At 50.1% G+C, this 16,796-nt stretch overlaps 1 protein-coding gene across 1 annotated transcript in view; it reads left to right on the forward strand.

The window, feature by feature from the left end:
• trioa (trio Rho guanine nucleotide exchange factor a) overlaps positions 1-14,091 on the forward strand; it is a 70,867-nt gene extending 56,776 nt beyond the window's left edge. The window contains 22 exon segments of the mRNA XM_056583544.1: positions 21-169; positions 571-637; positions 719-822; positions 1,200-1,269; positions 1,758-1,847; positions 2,234-2,326; positions 3,100-3,150; positions 3,250-3,327; positions 3,534-3,725; positions 5,497-5,677; positions 6,092-6,340; positions 6,522-7,033; positions 7,988-8,235; positions 8,809-8,950; positions 9,053-9,080; positions 9,546-9,708; positions 10,778-10,899; positions 11,122-11,200; positions 11,409-11,609; positions 11,939-12,077; positions 12,362-12,848; positions 12,851-14,091. Of these exon segments, the coding sequence (XP_056439519.1) occupies positions 21-169; positions 571-637; positions 719-822; positions 1,200-1,269; positions 1,758-1,847; positions 2,234-2,326; positions 3,100-3,150; positions 3,250-3,327; positions 3,534-3,725; positions 5,497-5,677; positions 6,092-6,340; positions 6,522-7,033; positions 7,988-8,235; positions 8,809-8,950; positions 9,053-9,080; positions 9,546-9,708; positions 10,778-10,899; positions 11,122-11,200; positions 11,409-11,609; positions 11,939-12,077; positions 12,362-12,848; positions 12,851-12,900 (3,495 nt within the window). The 3' untranslated portion in view covers positions 12,901-14,091.
• Positions 14,092-16,796: the final 2,705 nt, after the last annotated feature.

The following is a 16,796-nucleotide window of genomic DNA, read 5'->3' on the forward strand; positions in this document are numbered from 1 at the left end:
CCTGGCCCCTCGGTGTTCAGGCTCTGGAGGAGCGCCCCAGCTCCCTGTCTGTGGACCCGGGGGACAGCAGCTCGCCCTCCCTCAACCCCTCGGACAACTCCCTGCTCTCCTCCTCCTCGCCCGTCGACGAGGTGGACGAGCGCAAGACGGGCAGCCTCCGGAAGAGACGGTGAGAGCCCCATCCACGGTTCGAGCTCTGTGTTGTCCCTGAAGGATTAGGGTTGTGTGTGTGCAACCACAATCACAAGGCAGACTTTAGATTAATATCCAAAGTCTGGTAGCAGTCCAGCTGAAACCTTGGGTGAAGGGGTTCACTTCCTATGGCTTCATATTTGCTTCAACCAATCGTGTTGCTTGAGGCGGTGATCTGTGCTTTTTCCCAGTGGGAAGACGAGCTGAAACATCCTGCCAGTTTTAGTTTCTGATTTCTGTCTCCTCCAAGAGGTTCTGCTCGCATGTCAGAACTCCATAGCGATATTTCTAGTAACACAGTATTTTAACTCATGATAGCTGTGCGAGGTTGTAGTGCCCCATGTCATGTACATATCTCTTCTGGCCTTGTCACTATAGTTACATCCTGGTGGATTTGGTGGAGTCGGAGCGGGAGTACATCAATGACCTCAGTCTGCTGGTGGACGTGAGTTGTTTGTGTGTAGTGATGGTATTCAGTGTGTGTTTCTGTCTGTACTGGCTGGTGACTGTGTGTGTCTCTCTCCAGGGGTATGTGAGCCAAATGAGGGAGGAGGGGATCCCGGAGGACATGAAGGGCAAGGACAAGATTGTTTTCGGCAACGTCGTGCAGATCTACGACTGGCACAAAGAGTAGGTCACACGCGCACCATGGGTCCACGGTGTTGACACGTATGACGTTGCATTAATGTGTCACAATGCTAATGATTAGTCTTAGTTAATTATTATTATAGCATTCACACACGTCATAGGCTATGTTTGTTAAGTGGTCCCGTGTTCACTTGATTGTGAAAGGGCAACTGGCCTTTGAAACCTGTTCAGTATGTAGCAGGTTCAGGTAACTCTTAATATATCAGTACCGATCCATTCAGCCATTCATATCTCTTAAACGATCTCCTCAGGGTTTTTACGTTTGCATAAAAAACGAACTGACCCATTGCATCTTCCTGGTGTATGAGCACTCTATCTCCCTCCTTACTGATGCATGGATACCCTCCTCTCTCCATCAGTTACTTCCTGTCTGAGCTGGAGAAGTGTCTGCAGGACCCTGATCGACTGGGACCACTCTTCGTCAAACAGGTAACATAGACAGCATGTTCACCTCCCTTTTGTTATTCTTCCAACCACTTCCCTGATATAACCAAGTAACCATGGTCCAAAACTCACACCAAACTCAGGGTTACATATAAAACCGTTGCTTGCCTGGACGACTGTAAAAAGGCACAATTACAAGATATATATCTGGTGACGAAGATGTTCATGTCGGTTAATTTCAGCAGCTGCATTCAATTTGACAGCGAATATTTTCCATACTTTAATATAGGCTAATAGAATATATAGTTATTAATAAAATACATATATGAAATCAATAGGTGGTCTTCGGGAGTAGGAAAGTTTGAATGCACACTGTAGAAAGAAAAACCCAGATCGATATGGTAACTGTAGAACAGTTTGACTTATAAAAAATGGACAGTGATTCGTGCAGGCTAATGTCCTTAAAGGTAAATAGCAAGTGCTCTGCAATTATTGACCCTCCCTTCGTCTGTGTGATGGTGTATGTGCCACAGGAGCGGCGCCTCAACATGTACGTGGTCTACTGCCAGAACAAGCCCAAGTCGGAGCAGATTGTCCTGGAGTACATCGACACCTACTTTGAGGTATGGGCAAGCCCGCGCCTGCATTCAGCCATTCACAACAACATACAACAATGGATACATGGAGGTGGCTCGATGCTTCAATTCTGTCAGCCCTCCTGCTCTCTCTCTCTGATGCGACGTGATCATAATAACTCAATCCTCTTTATTTACCTCTTTTAAGAAATGTGTCATAGCAGTTTAGCTTCTAACGTCCACACCGAGTGTGTTTCACTGATGTGCTTCCAAACACCAAAGTGGTCGACACGTGCTATGAAAACAATCAAAAGTCTATCCTGCAGCAGAGGACGACATGAACAGATCAGAGCCCTGATGAGCGTTCCCTATGTCCCAGCCGTGTCTCCGCCTGTCCCCCCCCCCCCCCTCACTGCGCTCCCCCTGCCCCCCAGGAGCTGAAGCAGCGGCTGGGTCACCGGCTGCCCATCTCGGACCTGCTCTCCAAGCCCGTGCTGAGGATCATGAAGTACCAGCTGCTGCTGAAGGTGGGGGCTCAGTCTCCGTGCGCTGGAAATACATTTGACTCAAAGGAACGCGCCCCTGCCGCCATCTTTGTGTGAACTCCACAGCAAGCTCATAGGTTGCCGAGCTGACGGAATGTATCACAAACAACATGAGGCCCACTCTAGTCTTCAACCCTGTCCACGTTCTCACCACACCACTTTATGAAGACAGCCCGTGATGTGGAGCCTCATAGGCTGGTTTTTATCGCCTACTGTCCTTGTTTTCAGGGTGTAAATAGCAGACAATTGAGTTGGAATCTGCTTGAACCCGTGGTTCAGGTTTGCTAAAAGGCATAAGTCCACTTGGAACATGGCAGGTGTCCAGTATTATGGTTTTACTGAATACAAATCATAAATCATAAACCGGTCGAACATCTGGGCTGCTTGTCCGTTGTGGGCTGTAATTAGGAGCCCACGTCGTTTTACAGGCACTCGCAGATTGCAGTGGAATGCGGTGCTGAATAATGAATTGTTAAATGAAATCCAATGTTCACATCATCTGTTGAAAAGGTTATATGGCAGCACACGTTGTAGTGTGGGCTGGCCCTCAGCAGGGGGCGATAGAACACAATCTTTGCTTATTTTGCAACTATTATTGTGCAGGTGTTCCCGCTGGTCTATAATGTGGTTGGCTAATCAGCGAGAACTTTATGATTTTTTTTGCATTTAAAAAAATGTAGTTTGTAGTATTATGTCATTCATACAATGCTAGCCTATAAGTTACATAATCAGTAAAATAATTTCTCTTTTCACAGGATTTCCTCAAATCTTCCAGAAAGGCTGGCATGGAGTTTGGGGAGTTGGAGGTATCATAACCAGTCCACATCTAATCTCAAACCATGCGGCACCAGAAAGGTCAACCCCGGGTCTAAACCTGCTCTTGTTTCCTCTGCCGCCCTGAACAGAAAGCGGTGGAGGTCATGTGCCTCGTGCCCAAACGCTGCAACGACGTCATGAGCGTGGGCCGCCTCCAGGGCTTCGACGTAAGAACCCTGTCTGGAGGAGTCCCCTTCCTGTTGGACAACGCCGTCTTCATTCCATCACCAGACGCTAAACACCCCGTGACTGCTGATATTTCTCAGGCTAATCGCTAATCCTTCCTTTCTCTCGTTCCTTCCCATCATGTTCCCCCCCTGCCCTCCCCGTGATATCCCCCCCTCCTCTTCCATCCCCCCTTCCTCCCTCCCAGGGGAAGGTGGTAGCCCAGGGCCGCCTGCTGCTGCAGGACACCTTCATGGTGCTGGAGGCCCAGGGGGGCGCGCTGGGACGCATGGAGGAGAGGAGGGTCTTCCTCTTCGAGCAGCTGGTCCTCTTCAGCGAGCCCCTGGACAAGAAGAGGGGCTTCTCCCTGCCCGGCTTCCTCTACAAGAGCAGCATCAAGGTAGCGTGGCAGAGGCCTAGCGTGGCAGAGGCCTAGTGTAGGCTCATCCTGTTCTCTTCTGACGGCGGAGGTACCCTGCTACATCGCTATGCTAATCTGTCTTGATGGTTTTCACTTGTTTAAATGCCGGTTCTCCTCCCAGTGCCTACTGGAAAACCGTTGAGTTGCGAGTTGCAAATAATAGAAGTTTACTTAATCAGGGGGTGCACAAAACATTGACTCTATACTGATATTGCAATAACACATTATTGAGAGAGAGATGTGTTTTGAACGGATTTGTCCATCAGCTGTGTGGATCCATGGAGTTGAATATAGATCCTGCCTTAAACTGCTACATAATGATCGACTTTCATTGGCCAGTTGCCCTATCACATGCGAGTGTGAGCGCACAGGTCCACTAAACAAACAAACCCAATGGAGCCTACCACGTCATTTGTGTGCACGCTTCGGGGAAGTGAGGGAAAGAGGCCCCGGTTACACCCGGTTGCACCCGGTTACACCCGGTTATAGTGTCAGGTCTGAACGTCCCAAATCTGCTCTGGCTAACATTGGGATCCTATTGGCTGAGCCATATCCTAATCTGGTCCGGCTCCCATTCTGACTCAGTGGGGGCAGAAGGCAGGTGATTAGCAGCGGGCCCCGGGCCCTCACAGAGCTGCCGAGTCTGGGTGTTTAGAACGATCTTACTCGACGGTACTAGCTTCCAAAGAAAGAAATAGCACAAAGCTGCCATGGCATGTATCCATTGGATAATAAATATCCAATGGGGTTGGCCCTGCTCAGGAGGTAGAGCGGGTTGGCTTGTTGTAACTGGTAGGTTGCCTGCTGTCGCCTTGCGTGGTAGCCTTCGCCGTCGGTGTGTCAATGTGTGTGTGAACCGCTGTAATTATTGAATAAACGCGTCTGCTAAATGCCCTAAAAGTAAATGTTGCCAAAGGTGAAGGATAACAGGTCAAACCTGTTTCTGTTGACTTGCACTACCTCACAGTGTTCAAACCCAAGCTGAGTTGGAGAGAAGGTTAACCTACACCCGGGGTCGGCAAGCCCCCGGGTGCCGACCCCCATCGGCACCCGGGGGGTGCCGACGTTTCACATAATCATTACTACCGATTTACTACTGCTCTTTACTACTACTATTTACTACTACTATCTAACCCTATTATTCTGTTTTGGGCATTTCCTCCCAGTGCAAATATGTTTAAATGAGTTACTGAAAGCAGTGTTCTGAAATGGGATCAATTGATAGTATGTAGCCTAAACCTATGTTGTGAGTAATAGAGAAGGAAATATTTAAAATATTGTTGCAAGTGGCCTGTATGCATCGCCTTCACATGGTTTTGCAAAGCTGTACATGTCTTAAAGATATGATGGATGGTTCCAACATTCTCATATATTCTCGTTTTTTACATTTCTCAAATTGCAAATATGTTTTTGAATGAGTTTCTGAAAGTGATGTTTTAAGATGGGACATGTGTAATTATAATTTGTAATCCAATGTTGCAAATATAACAACAACAAAAAAACATTATACAATTCCAGGTCTTCTGGAAATGTTTTTGGTCGCTGTGTCATAATTCAGCTTAATATTAAATATATTGTTGCTTAAGGCACACTCATTAACGAGAACATTTCAAACTGGCACTGCCTGTTGAAGAGGTTGCTGACCCCTGAGCTACACTCTGGAGGGTCCATTTTGTAGGCCTTCGTGTCCATAGTGGTCAGGTGCGTCAGAGTGTGTCTGCAGCGTTGTGTGACGTGGCGCTCTGTGCAGGTGAGCTGTCTGGGCCTGGAGGAGAACGAGGAGGGGGACCCCTGCAGGTTCACCCTGACCTCGCGGGGGCCCTCCGGCGCCACGGAGGCCCTGGAGCTCCACTCCAGCCACCCGGGGGTCTGCCAGGTGTGGGTGCTGCAGATCGGCCAGATGCTGGAGGGCCAGCAGAACCTCCTCAACAGTGAGGCACACGCACGCACGCACGGGGGAGCAGACACGCATGGACTGTAGTACACACACACACACACACACTCTGACTGACGCATAGGAACAGGAACACATGCATTCACATGATCAGAAGCAGGCTGACACCAGTACACACACACACACACACACACACACACACACACACACACACACACACACACACCACACACACCACACACACACACACACACACACACACACTCTGACTGACGCATAGGAACAGGAACACATGCATTTACATGAACAGAAGCACACTGACACACACACACACACACCACACCACACAACACACACACAGTCTTTTACACAAACATTTGGGCCCTCAGTCCTGCTCAAGGGAACCAGCGGCAGAACCCCCCCACGCTCACAGCCTCTCCCCCCTCCCCAGCGCTCACCTCCCCGCTGGAGTACCAGAGGAACCACGTAGGGGCGAGCGGCGGGCCGTGTCCCCCCAGCCTCGGGGCCCCGGGCGGGCCCAGTGGAGCAGGGGCCCCTGGAGGAGGCGGCAGCGGCACCCCCCAGGACGGCTCCGGCTCCCCCTCCCGCCGGCCCTCCAGGATCCCCCAGCCCTCGCGCCTCCCCCAGCCCCTCCGCCACCACCCCGGGGGAGAGTCCGACGGCCCCCCCAAGGTTTCAGGTAGGGAGGCTGGCCGTCTGTGTGTGTGTGTGTGTGTGTGTGTGTGTGTGTGTGTGTGTGTGTGTGTGTGTGTCTCTGCGTGTGCGTGTGTGTGTCGTAAATGAGGTGACTCTCCATGGGAGACATTGGACCTTTATTTTGTTGACTGAGGTTGTGAGTTTTGCTCACTTGTGTGATCCAGGTTCGTCCCCCTGCCCCGCCCCTTCCCCTGCCCCCCCCACCGGGGGTAGTCCACAGGGTAAGCGCCCCCTCCAGCCCCCCGACGACCCAGCCCAGACCCCCGCCCCCTCCAATGCGGTGGCCCCTAGCCCCCGTGCCACCGTGGGACCCACACCCTCCACCCCCACCTCCAAACCCCGCCCGGGGACCATCTCCCCCATGGCCTCTCCGATGGCCACCCCTGCCTTTGGCAAGGACGCCCTCCCCCTGCCCCCGCCCAGCCCCGGGCCGAAGGGGGGCTCTGGGTTCTGGAGCTCCATGCCGGGCTCCCCGGCCAGCCGGCCTGGCTCGTTCACCTTCCCCGGGGAGGTAGGGGAGTCGCCGGCCCGGCCGAACCAGACCCAGAGCCAGGGCGTCTCTGGGGGCCAGAGCCAGGGCACCCACAGACACTCCACGCACAGCAAGGAGGCGGACCGTATGAGCACATGCTCGTCCACCAGCGAGCAGTCCATCCAGTCCACCCAGAGCAACGGGGTAAGAGCCCTCCGCCCCCGCTGGGTGTAGCAGGGCCACGCCTCCATCAGGCCCGACTAACCCGGGGAGGGGGGGGTAGATGAAGTGGGAGGGGGGGGGGGGGGGGGGGCTGGGCCTCGGTCCTGTTGGTCTTCTGTCCTGCTGAGGCCCGATCTTACTAATCCAACCTCTTCTCTACGACTCTGCTTCTCTCCAACCTGATCTGCTCTCCTCCTTTTAACCATTCTGGTGAGTCTGTGGTCCTGGGTTCAGCGTTTCCCCGGAGGCAGCCCCTGTTCCTCCAGCTCTTCCTCCCCGGAAAGGCAAACCCTGCCTGTCGTGGTTTCCTTCCAGCTTTTAACCAAATCGTACTAACACCTGGCTCTCTCCTGGCTGGCTCCTTCATGTACTGCTTTAACCATCGGCTAAGAAGCGTTTCCACCTCTACTGCCACTAACCTCCCAACGTTTGGGGCCCTTCTCCTTCACAAACGTTCTCCGCCAGAGGGTCTTTCCTCTACCGTCTCCTCCTCCTCTTTGTTCGTCCTTGCCTGTGACCTCGGGGGGGGGGGGGGAATCACCTCTTGGATCTGCTTCTCTTCATCCAACGGGCTGATGGGGTCTCAGTGGAGAGGACCTCTCTGACTCCCTGTGTCTGAAGACTGGACCCATGAACACACGGCCATCTTCCAAAGCTTCTTGTTTCCCTGTCTCTCGCTTTAATCGTTTTTTTGTGGTTAATCATTTGGCACCACTGGAAATTCAAGAGTAATTCAAATTCATGTCAAATATAGAAAAATGGTTGGTTGCATCTATTGGCTGCATCATTTCCTAATAATCCCCCTGGGGCAGCGGCCGCTATGGTGTCATTAGGTTTCATCTCCTGCCCCTCTCTCGTCTGTGCACTGCCTTTAAACACTCTCTGAGTGATGGCTGTGGACCCCCACTGAGCGCTGTCTCTCCCCGGCCGCCGCAGAGTGAAAGCAGCAGCAGCAGTAGCGTGTCCACCATGCTGGTCACCCAGGACTACATGGCGGTGAAGGAGGACGAGGTCAGCGTGGTCCAGGGCGAGGGGGTGCAGATCCTGGCCAGCAACCAGCAGAACATGTTCCTGGTGTTCCGGGCGGCCACGGAGCAGGGCCCCGCCGCCGAGGGCTGGATCCCGGGCTACGTGCTGGGACACACGTCGGCGCTCATCACCGACGGCCCCGACGGAACCGTCAAGTAAGAGGCCTCTCCTGGGGTGGACCCTTGGTCTGGCTCCACTTATTGGGGACGTTTATTCAGAAATCTGAGTTGCATGCGCTACCTTTCAAGTTTGGGGTCACCCAGACCATTTCATGTTTTCCATGTCAGCTGTGCTGACACAATTGCATAAGGGTTTTCTAATCATTGATTAGCCTTTTAACACGATTAGCTAAACAATGTACAATTAAAACATAGGAGTGATAGTTGCTGGGAAGTTAATTCATAAAAAATCTGCCGTTTCCAGCTAAAATAAGATAAGATGTAACTTTATTAAGAAAGAATAGTAGAATAGTATAGTAGAATAGTTATTTACCACATTAACAATTTCTAGACTGCATTACTGATTCGTTTAATGTTATCTACTTTGAAAAAAACAATGCTTTTCTTTAAAAAATAAGGACATTTCTAAGTGACACCAAACTTTTGAATGGTAGTGTATATTGGCCAGTTATATTGGCCAAATTCTACAGGAAATGTAAACCTCACTTGGCGATGGCGTTAATTTTGACGGCCTTGTATCCGTCCTTACTTGAACTGTCTTCATCCAAGCAGGAAGTGTTCTTCATGGCACACGACCCTGCGCATCCGGAAGAAGTCTGAGAAGAAGGAGAGGGAGGGGAAGAAGGAGATCAAGCTGGAGAACGGGTACAGGAAGTCCAAAGATGGCCTGGCCAATAAGGTTTCTGTAAAGGTCAGTGGATCATGGGATTGGTTGTTCAACGTATCGGTAGTGCCTGATTGGGCGCTTCTGTTCTGACGTTTACTTCCTAATGGATTCGATTTTTCTTCACAGCTTCTAAATCCCAACTACATCTATGATGGTGAGTTTGTAGTTTTTGAGCTATAAATGTATAGAAATAGACAGGTCTGTAAAGTAAATACTATACAGGACAGACAAACAAAAATGAATTGATGCCAGGCAATATATGGATTCAGCCATTATAGGAAAATGTATTGAAATAAGCTAGTTCACTTGAAGGTCCTTTGTTAATAGTTTCATGAATCTGCTATTTGAGTCCTCTATTTTCTCAATGTGTAAGATTGTGAGCATTTCATTGGTATACAGTCTAATGGAAACTGTGTCACGCAGAAGCAGCCCTAGTCAAGTCCAAACTCCATATTCTCATAGCAAATATGACACGATAATACCAAACCCCAAATCCCAATAAAGTAGCAGCTGTTGAATCTTACCTCCTTTAACGTCACCAGCATCGGTTCCCTAGTATTTGACCCGTTAGCGCTGGCTATTAGCGGTGTGTGACCTTTGACCCTGCCGTCGTCCCCAGTGCCGCCCGAGTTCCTGGTGCCGCTGGCTGACGTGACGTGTGACAGCGGAGAGAGCGTCACCCTCCGGTGTAAAGTGTGTGGAAGACCCCGCGCCTCCGTCACCTGGAAGGGCCCCCACCAGAGCCTCCTCACCAACAACGGGCGCTGTAGCATAGCCTACAGGTATGGACAGACCACAGCTAGCATAGCCCGGGGGTAGCCCACACTGTTCCTGCGGGCGATTGGTCGCCCGCAGGAACCATGTGAGTCGCCTGCAGGTCGTGTTCTGAAAATAGCACAACCAAAAAAATCATAATAATAGTTTCATTGATGTCGATTTTATGGCAAAGAAAATATTTAATTCACATTTAAAAAACAAAAAAAGGAAACTTCACTATCGTGCGCCCTCTTTGCTGAGGCAAGCTAGCGAGCACAACTTAAATCTGGAGCTAGCTGGTGGGTTTACCCTCAAAATAAAGGAAACATGGGGGAAAAGAGAAAGAAAACTTTGGACTTTTCACAATGATCGGTAGGAAGAGTTATTTTTTACTACTGTGAAAGGCAAGTTTGTATATCTTATTTGCGGGGAGATTAGCTTCCAGGCTAACTACCCACGTGGCAGTGAGTCAAGTAGCCCTTCGTACGACTCAGTACCCTTGAAGTAGCTCTCGGGTTCAAAAAGGTTGTTCTTGTATAATTGTTGCAACTTTATACAATTGTATTAATCTGATTGTGACACCCGACAGGGAAACAGCATAGTAATGTCATCATTAAACATAGAACCAGTTTATTGTGTACTTAGTGATTAGTCGAGGGCATGGAATGGGAGTGCTTTGGCCCTCAGAAGGCGACTTGTACGCTTGGCCAAAGCACATTGCAAACACTTTTTATTTGCATATCGTACATTAACGACGCTTGACTGCCAAAAAGAGATTATTTGCGGCTACATATTTCAGTAAGTATCTTATTACACCTTGGTATTTGGACATTCCAGGCGTCTAATCCCAGACTAATGGTCAGGGCCCCGCTCTCCCTAACGGTGGCAGAGAACAGGTTGTTGGGTTGAACTTCATTAAGGAGCGTGTGTTCAGAATGTCACTTGTTGAGGTGGTGCTTGGGAGATGCCCCGATGGCATGTTCATCATCTGAATGTACCCGTGGTGCAGTCACAGTCTGGTGTAGAGGAACTGTTCCCAGGCTGTTTCTAGTGTACTTGATGAGGGGGAACTGACTCTAGATGTGGTTGCCGTAGCGATACCGGTGAGGCGACTCTGAGGATCACGGGCGCCGCCTCGGAGGACGACGGCTCCTACACCTGTGAGGCCACCAACGACCTGGGCACCGTGACGACCACCGCCAGCCTGAGAGTGCTGGGTACGGACCCCCCCCCCCCCCAGACACACACACACACACAGACACAGACACAGACACAGACACACGCACACGCAGACGCACACACACACAGCCCTGAAGACAAACACACACAGACACGACACACCCCTAAACACACACAGCCAAACAAACCCATTGATCAGCCCTCCCGCCCGCCCCCTGATGAAGGCTGACTGATGAAGAGTGTGTCGGTGTGTGTTGCAGCTGTGTCTAGTGACGGTGTCCGGGTCAGCTGGAAGGACAGCTTTGAGTCCTTCTACACCGAGGTGGCAGAACTGGGCAGGTATGACCCCCCCCCCCCCCCCCCCCCCCCCATGAACACCAACAAAAAACCCTCCAACATAGCAAATAGGGACTTTGGTTTGGGACCTTTAGAAAAGAAATGCATGAAATAAATGTTGAACGTAATAAAATGTCTCCCACTCATAGAAGGAAAAATGTCCTCCTATTAACTTTTCATGGCGTAACTCACCTCCCCCTCTGGCCACCAGGGGGCGCTTCTCCGTGGTGAAGCACTGCGACCATCGCGGTGCCAAGCGCTCGGTTGCGGTGAAGCTGGTGAACAAGAAGCTGATGAGGAGGGACCAGGTCACCCAGGAGCTCAGCCTGCTCCAGCGGCTGCAGCACCCCCACCTCGTGGGCCTCCTGGACACCTACGAGACCCCCAGCAGCTACGCCCTGGTCCTGGAGATGTGAGTGACCTGCTTCTGTTTCGAAGAAAGGTCTTTCCTGGGGGGGGCCAATAGCCCCTCTTGAGGGCGGGGCCCTCGGGGAGGTCTCCTGGTTTATTGTAGCAGAGTAGTAGATGAAAAATGAAGTGTTAATTATTTTCTTTTTGCTCAACACTTGGCCTCAATGTTATGAGGTCATCCTACCCGTGTGTTATCATGATGTCATCCTACGCGTTTGTGATCATGAGGTCATCCTACCCGTGTGTTATGAGGTCATCCTACCGTAGTGTTATCATGAGGTCGTCCTACCCGTGTGTGAAGGTGTTTTCTCCTCCTCCTCTTCCTCTCAGGGCTGATCAAGGCCGTCTGCTGGACTACATCGTGAGCTGGGGGAATCTGACGGAGGACAAGGTGGCCTGCTACCTTCGGGACGTCCTGGAAGCTTTACACTACCTACACAACAGCCGGGTTGTACATCTGGACGTCAAAGTAGGCCTCTGCTTTTTACTGTTGTCATATTGCATATATTAATATGTACTGTTGTTAAAGACAGACAAACAAACGGATAACATTACAAACACTAGTCATTTATTTATCCAGCAATCTGAGGCCATATGTTTCCTCTGTAGCTAGCGTTGTAGAAGTATCCGCGTTACGATAGTGTGCAGTCAGAAATAACCCAAACCGTGTAATCTTAAGCAAGCGCTGCTGTGTGTTCTCTAACATGGCCCCCACTGTCCACCCGCCTCTCCCCCACCCCCCCCCCCCCCCAGCCTGAGAACCTGCTGGTGTCCCAGAGCTCCGGCGGCCCGCCCTCCATCAAGCTCACGGACTTCGGCGACGCGGTGCAGCTGGGCGGCTCCCACCACGTCCACGCCCTGCTGGGCAGCCCCGAGTTCGCCGCCCCCGAGGTGGTGCTGGGGGAGCCGGCCTCCCCGGCCTGCGACCTGTGGAGCCTGGGCGTGGTCACCTACGTGCTGCTCAGCGGCGCCTCGCCCTTCCTGGACGAGAGCACCGAGGAGACCTGCCTGAACATCTGCCGCCTGGACTTCAGCTTCCCCGGGGACTACTTCCAGGGCGTGGGCCACGCCGCCCGGGACTTTGTGTGCCTGCTGCTGAGGACGGACCCCGGCCGGAGGCCCCCCGCGCGGCTGTGCCTCCAGGAGCCCTGGCTGCAGGGCGGCGGCGCCGAGGTCTGCCTGGACACCTCCCGCCTCATCTCCTTCATCGACCGCAGGAGGCACCAGACGGACGCGCGGCCATCGGCGGCATGAGGAGCTTCCTCCACAGCCGGCTGCAGCCCGCGGTGTGACCCCCCACCCACCCCCACCCCGCGCGCGGCGGACAGACGGGCGGACGGCCCCTCGGCTCCTCGCCCCTGGGATCGGATGGGATGGGCCGTGGCCCCAGTGGGATCAGTGGTCAGACTGTGGTTAGAGAAGGTTTTTTCCGGCAGTCCCTCATCCACATGATGCCAACAGCTGGCCGCAGAGTCTGACCCCCCCATCCCCCCGCCACCTGCCTGAGAGGCGGAGCCTGTACGCCGATCTCTTCCTCGTTCACACGTGCTCCAGTCCTCTTCGCCCCAAGAAATGATGACCTGTTGTTCAGGTCAGCCAATCAAAGCCCTGGAGAAGAGTTCTCAGCCGACCAACGGGTGGATGTCCTTGTCTACTGCTGCTTGCTGTTTTCAGAATCAAAGCCCTTTTTTATAGTAAAGCGAAGCGAAAAAAAAGTGAAAAAAATAAAGATGGAGAATGAAGTAATTTATTTTGCAAGACATCGGAATCGATCAAAAAAAAGACACGAGATTGAGCCTTGAAGCGACTGCACCGAGTAGCAGAGTTTCCACGGGAGAGAGCGACGCGAGCTAGGAACAGCCGAGCCAAGACGACCTCTGACCCCTCACCGCTGAGGGGAGGGAGGGAGGCGTCATCTTTTGGTCCTGTTCCTCTTTCACACTCAATCTGACTTTTAGACGAAGCATCCCTTTTGTTATATAAACTATGTATAGAAAGGAAAATAATGTCCATAGATTTTCAATTATTTGTTTTAAAACAAAAAAAGCGTTGATTAATGTCGGTCCGTGGAAGGCTGCTGGAGGCCCCGAGCTTCCCCATGTGACCGCGTGTGCCGGTCGGGCAGCCAGTCTCTTTGCTGTCAGTGCTTCTTGTATGTGCCCTATCTACGATAACCATGACGACCACGTTGCACGTAAAACTGCGCTGCACCGTCCGACCTCCGAAAAACGACAGACTAGACGTAGAAAGGATGGTGTTTGGGCTTTTTCCTAGATCAAACGTTGCGTTGTGCACATATACAGATGTTTAAGCCTTACTTTGTATATAGACTTTGAACCGCCTTCGGAGTCCCCCTCCAAACTCCAAACGCCCGCTTTGGCCGTTGTGGCGGAAATGACTATTTGGGAGACATAAAAATGTAAGATTGTGATTGTGCGTCAGAGCCTTAGCAGCAGGGATAGCCCGTCAGAGGGGTGAATGCAAAGGGGGGGGGGGGGGGGATTGCATCGGGGAGGAGATTACTGTAAATGCACTCATCTTATGTTTCTTATTATGTGCAATGTTGCAGCTTTAACATTTTATGCAACTATTTATGAAGACATCTTGTATCTGTAATAAATGTAGAGAAAACCATGTACTTGGTACTGCAAGTGATGCTGGTAGTTGTGTTTATTTAATCTGTGACAGTCAAGTATTATCAGTAAGGTGTCGATTTAACAGAGTATCTTTTTTTTATTTCATTATGTTTTAGACAACATAATTAAAAGACGTTTTGTCCTTGAGGCTTTATAATTAGGCATTGGTTCACCAACGTTGACATAGCTTTAAAATGCAGTCGATTAGAATGTTTGATGTTCTAACATTTTGCTTAAGTTAGGTAAAAAGTTAAGACTAGCGCAATAGATGGATGTTGAAACTCAAATTCATATCACAGCTCTAAACACTTTGGGTTTTGGCTTCAATGGACATGGACTTCAGCATTCTTACTCGCGCCTAGATTCAGTCAATTACAAATGCACCATCATTTTTCTTTCACCAATTACAATATGAAATCCCAGTTTTCTATAACCCTGCATCTTGTAAAAGGGCTAAACGGTTGTTGCTGTTCTATCGAGGTGGTTGTATTGACGGCACAGAACCAATCATGAAACCGGGTCGTATTGATTCCTACTGGCATTGTGAAGTCATCCTGAAACAGTGTTCGTATTCATTCACTTCCTCCAGCTTGTGAAATATAACTGGTCAGCAGTTTTAAACGGCTTTGGTCTTTTTGGTCCCACGCATGCCTTATACAACTCCCTGCTCATGCTATTAGGAAAAAGCTGAGGCTTTTTTCAAATAGCTGGATTGGACGGCTCATTTTGGTTTTTCATTCAGTATATATATGTTTATAAATAAGCTGGTTGTTTTTACCTCCCTCTTCTTTTTCTTTTTTTTATATTTCTGTGTACATAGCCTTCATACATATTTCTGTCATCATTTTTCGTTGATCTGGCAGTCAGTTATTTGAGAATGAAATGCACTCAACGCATTTACATGAATTACTTGACAAAAAAAAGAATGTATCCATTTTTGATTTGTCAATCATGTTGTGTTTGTGAATATGTTGTGTTAATATTTGAAACATTATTTTGATTGTTAAGAATAATTCCAGAGTGTAGACACCAATATTTTGCGAATTGGTTCAGTATTCTTTTTTTTTTTAATCCTCCTGTGACTTACTATTTGGGCTAGAAGGGAGGTTAATAGGGCAAGCTGTAAGTTTAAAAAGAGAAGGGCAGTTAAGGGTTGATACATGTCTCAGTATGTTCAGAAGGATTTGATATAGGCCCATAATAAAAGCGTTTTACACATTCAGGATCTGTACATTTACAATGTCACAATATTGAATATTAACTGTTATATTTATATTTAGGGAATTTAGCAGACGCTTTATTCAAAAGCGACTTACAATAAGTACATTTTTCAGAATAAGGAGACAATATATTGCTGTTGGTACAGTAAGGATGTTCATAGAACCAAGTTCCAAGCACTAACAAAACAAACAAAAATACAACAAAGACATACAATAAGGGTGTACATTAAGTGCCACGACGTACAACATACAACAAGTGGGAGGGGGGGGCTGTTCAGAGTCCAGGTGAACTCTGAACAGGTGAGTCTTTTGCAGAAGCTGTTGAGGGACTGTGCGGTCCTGACATCGGCAGGGAGCTCGTTCCACCCCTGCGGTGCCAAAACAAGGGTTGTGACTTTGCTGATGGACCTTTGCTTGCCCCTAGCGACGGCGGTACCAGACGTCCAGCCGAGGTAGTCGAGCGGAGCGCTCCAGCTGGGGTGTGTGGTTTGACCAACGCTTGGAGGTAGGTGGTGGGGGCGGCTCCATGGACCGCTTTGTAGGCCAGAACCATCGTCTGGAATCTGATACGAGCCAGGGGAGGTCACTGAAGAGGGGGGTCACAGGGGAGAATTTAGGCAGGTTGAACACGAGGCGACTCCTACCACTAGGGTCAAGTGCTTCTGGTTTGGGCCCTTGGTCCCTCGGTCTCCATAGCCTCAGCAGATCTTTGATGGTCACGTCTTAAACATCATCACCACGCATGAGAGGGAGAGTCCACCACAATAAATCACATGCAATGGGGTTTGCATCCCAAACGTTGTGGCCTAGGAGGATGTTCAGTGGAGCTAGCTGGGAGATGCACTCAGGCCACATCTGCTTCTCTTCCGGAGGAGATTGGAACTGTCCTGGATGGCCATGTTAAATCTCACGCATTTTGTGCTTTTTGGCAATCTCATTCCCCCCACACTCTCCCACTCAAGAAATATGAAAGGTAGCCAACAGTTAGTATAGTTATTAACCTTCCTCCTGTAGTTGTTGTATCTTACTCCATCACTGTACATTGTTCTTTCCGTAAAATATGTTTTATGTTATCCGTTCCAACACCATTGTATTAGAAATATCGGTTGCCTCCTGGATCAATAATACGCCCTATGTATTGATGCAAAGGGGGCAGAGCTTGTCCTATCGAGCTCTGCCTTTATGTCCCATTTATTCCCAGTCCTGCGTTTGCTTACAAAGACGAGCCAGAACTGCAGACAGACCTCAACCACATTAGACGACAGACAAAGCGTGCATAACAGACAGTCCTCCTTAGCCTACACATGTGAGGTCAGACTCATCTCCGCACGG

This window comes from Gadus chalcogrammus, chromosome 22 (genome assembly GCF_026213295.1).
Source record: "Gadus chalcogrammus isolate NIFS_2021 chromosome 22, NIFS_Gcha_1.0, whole genome shotgun sequence".
Lineage (NCBI taxonomy): Eukaryota > Metazoa > Chordata > Actinopteri > Gadiformes > Gadidae > Gadus > Gadus chalcogrammus.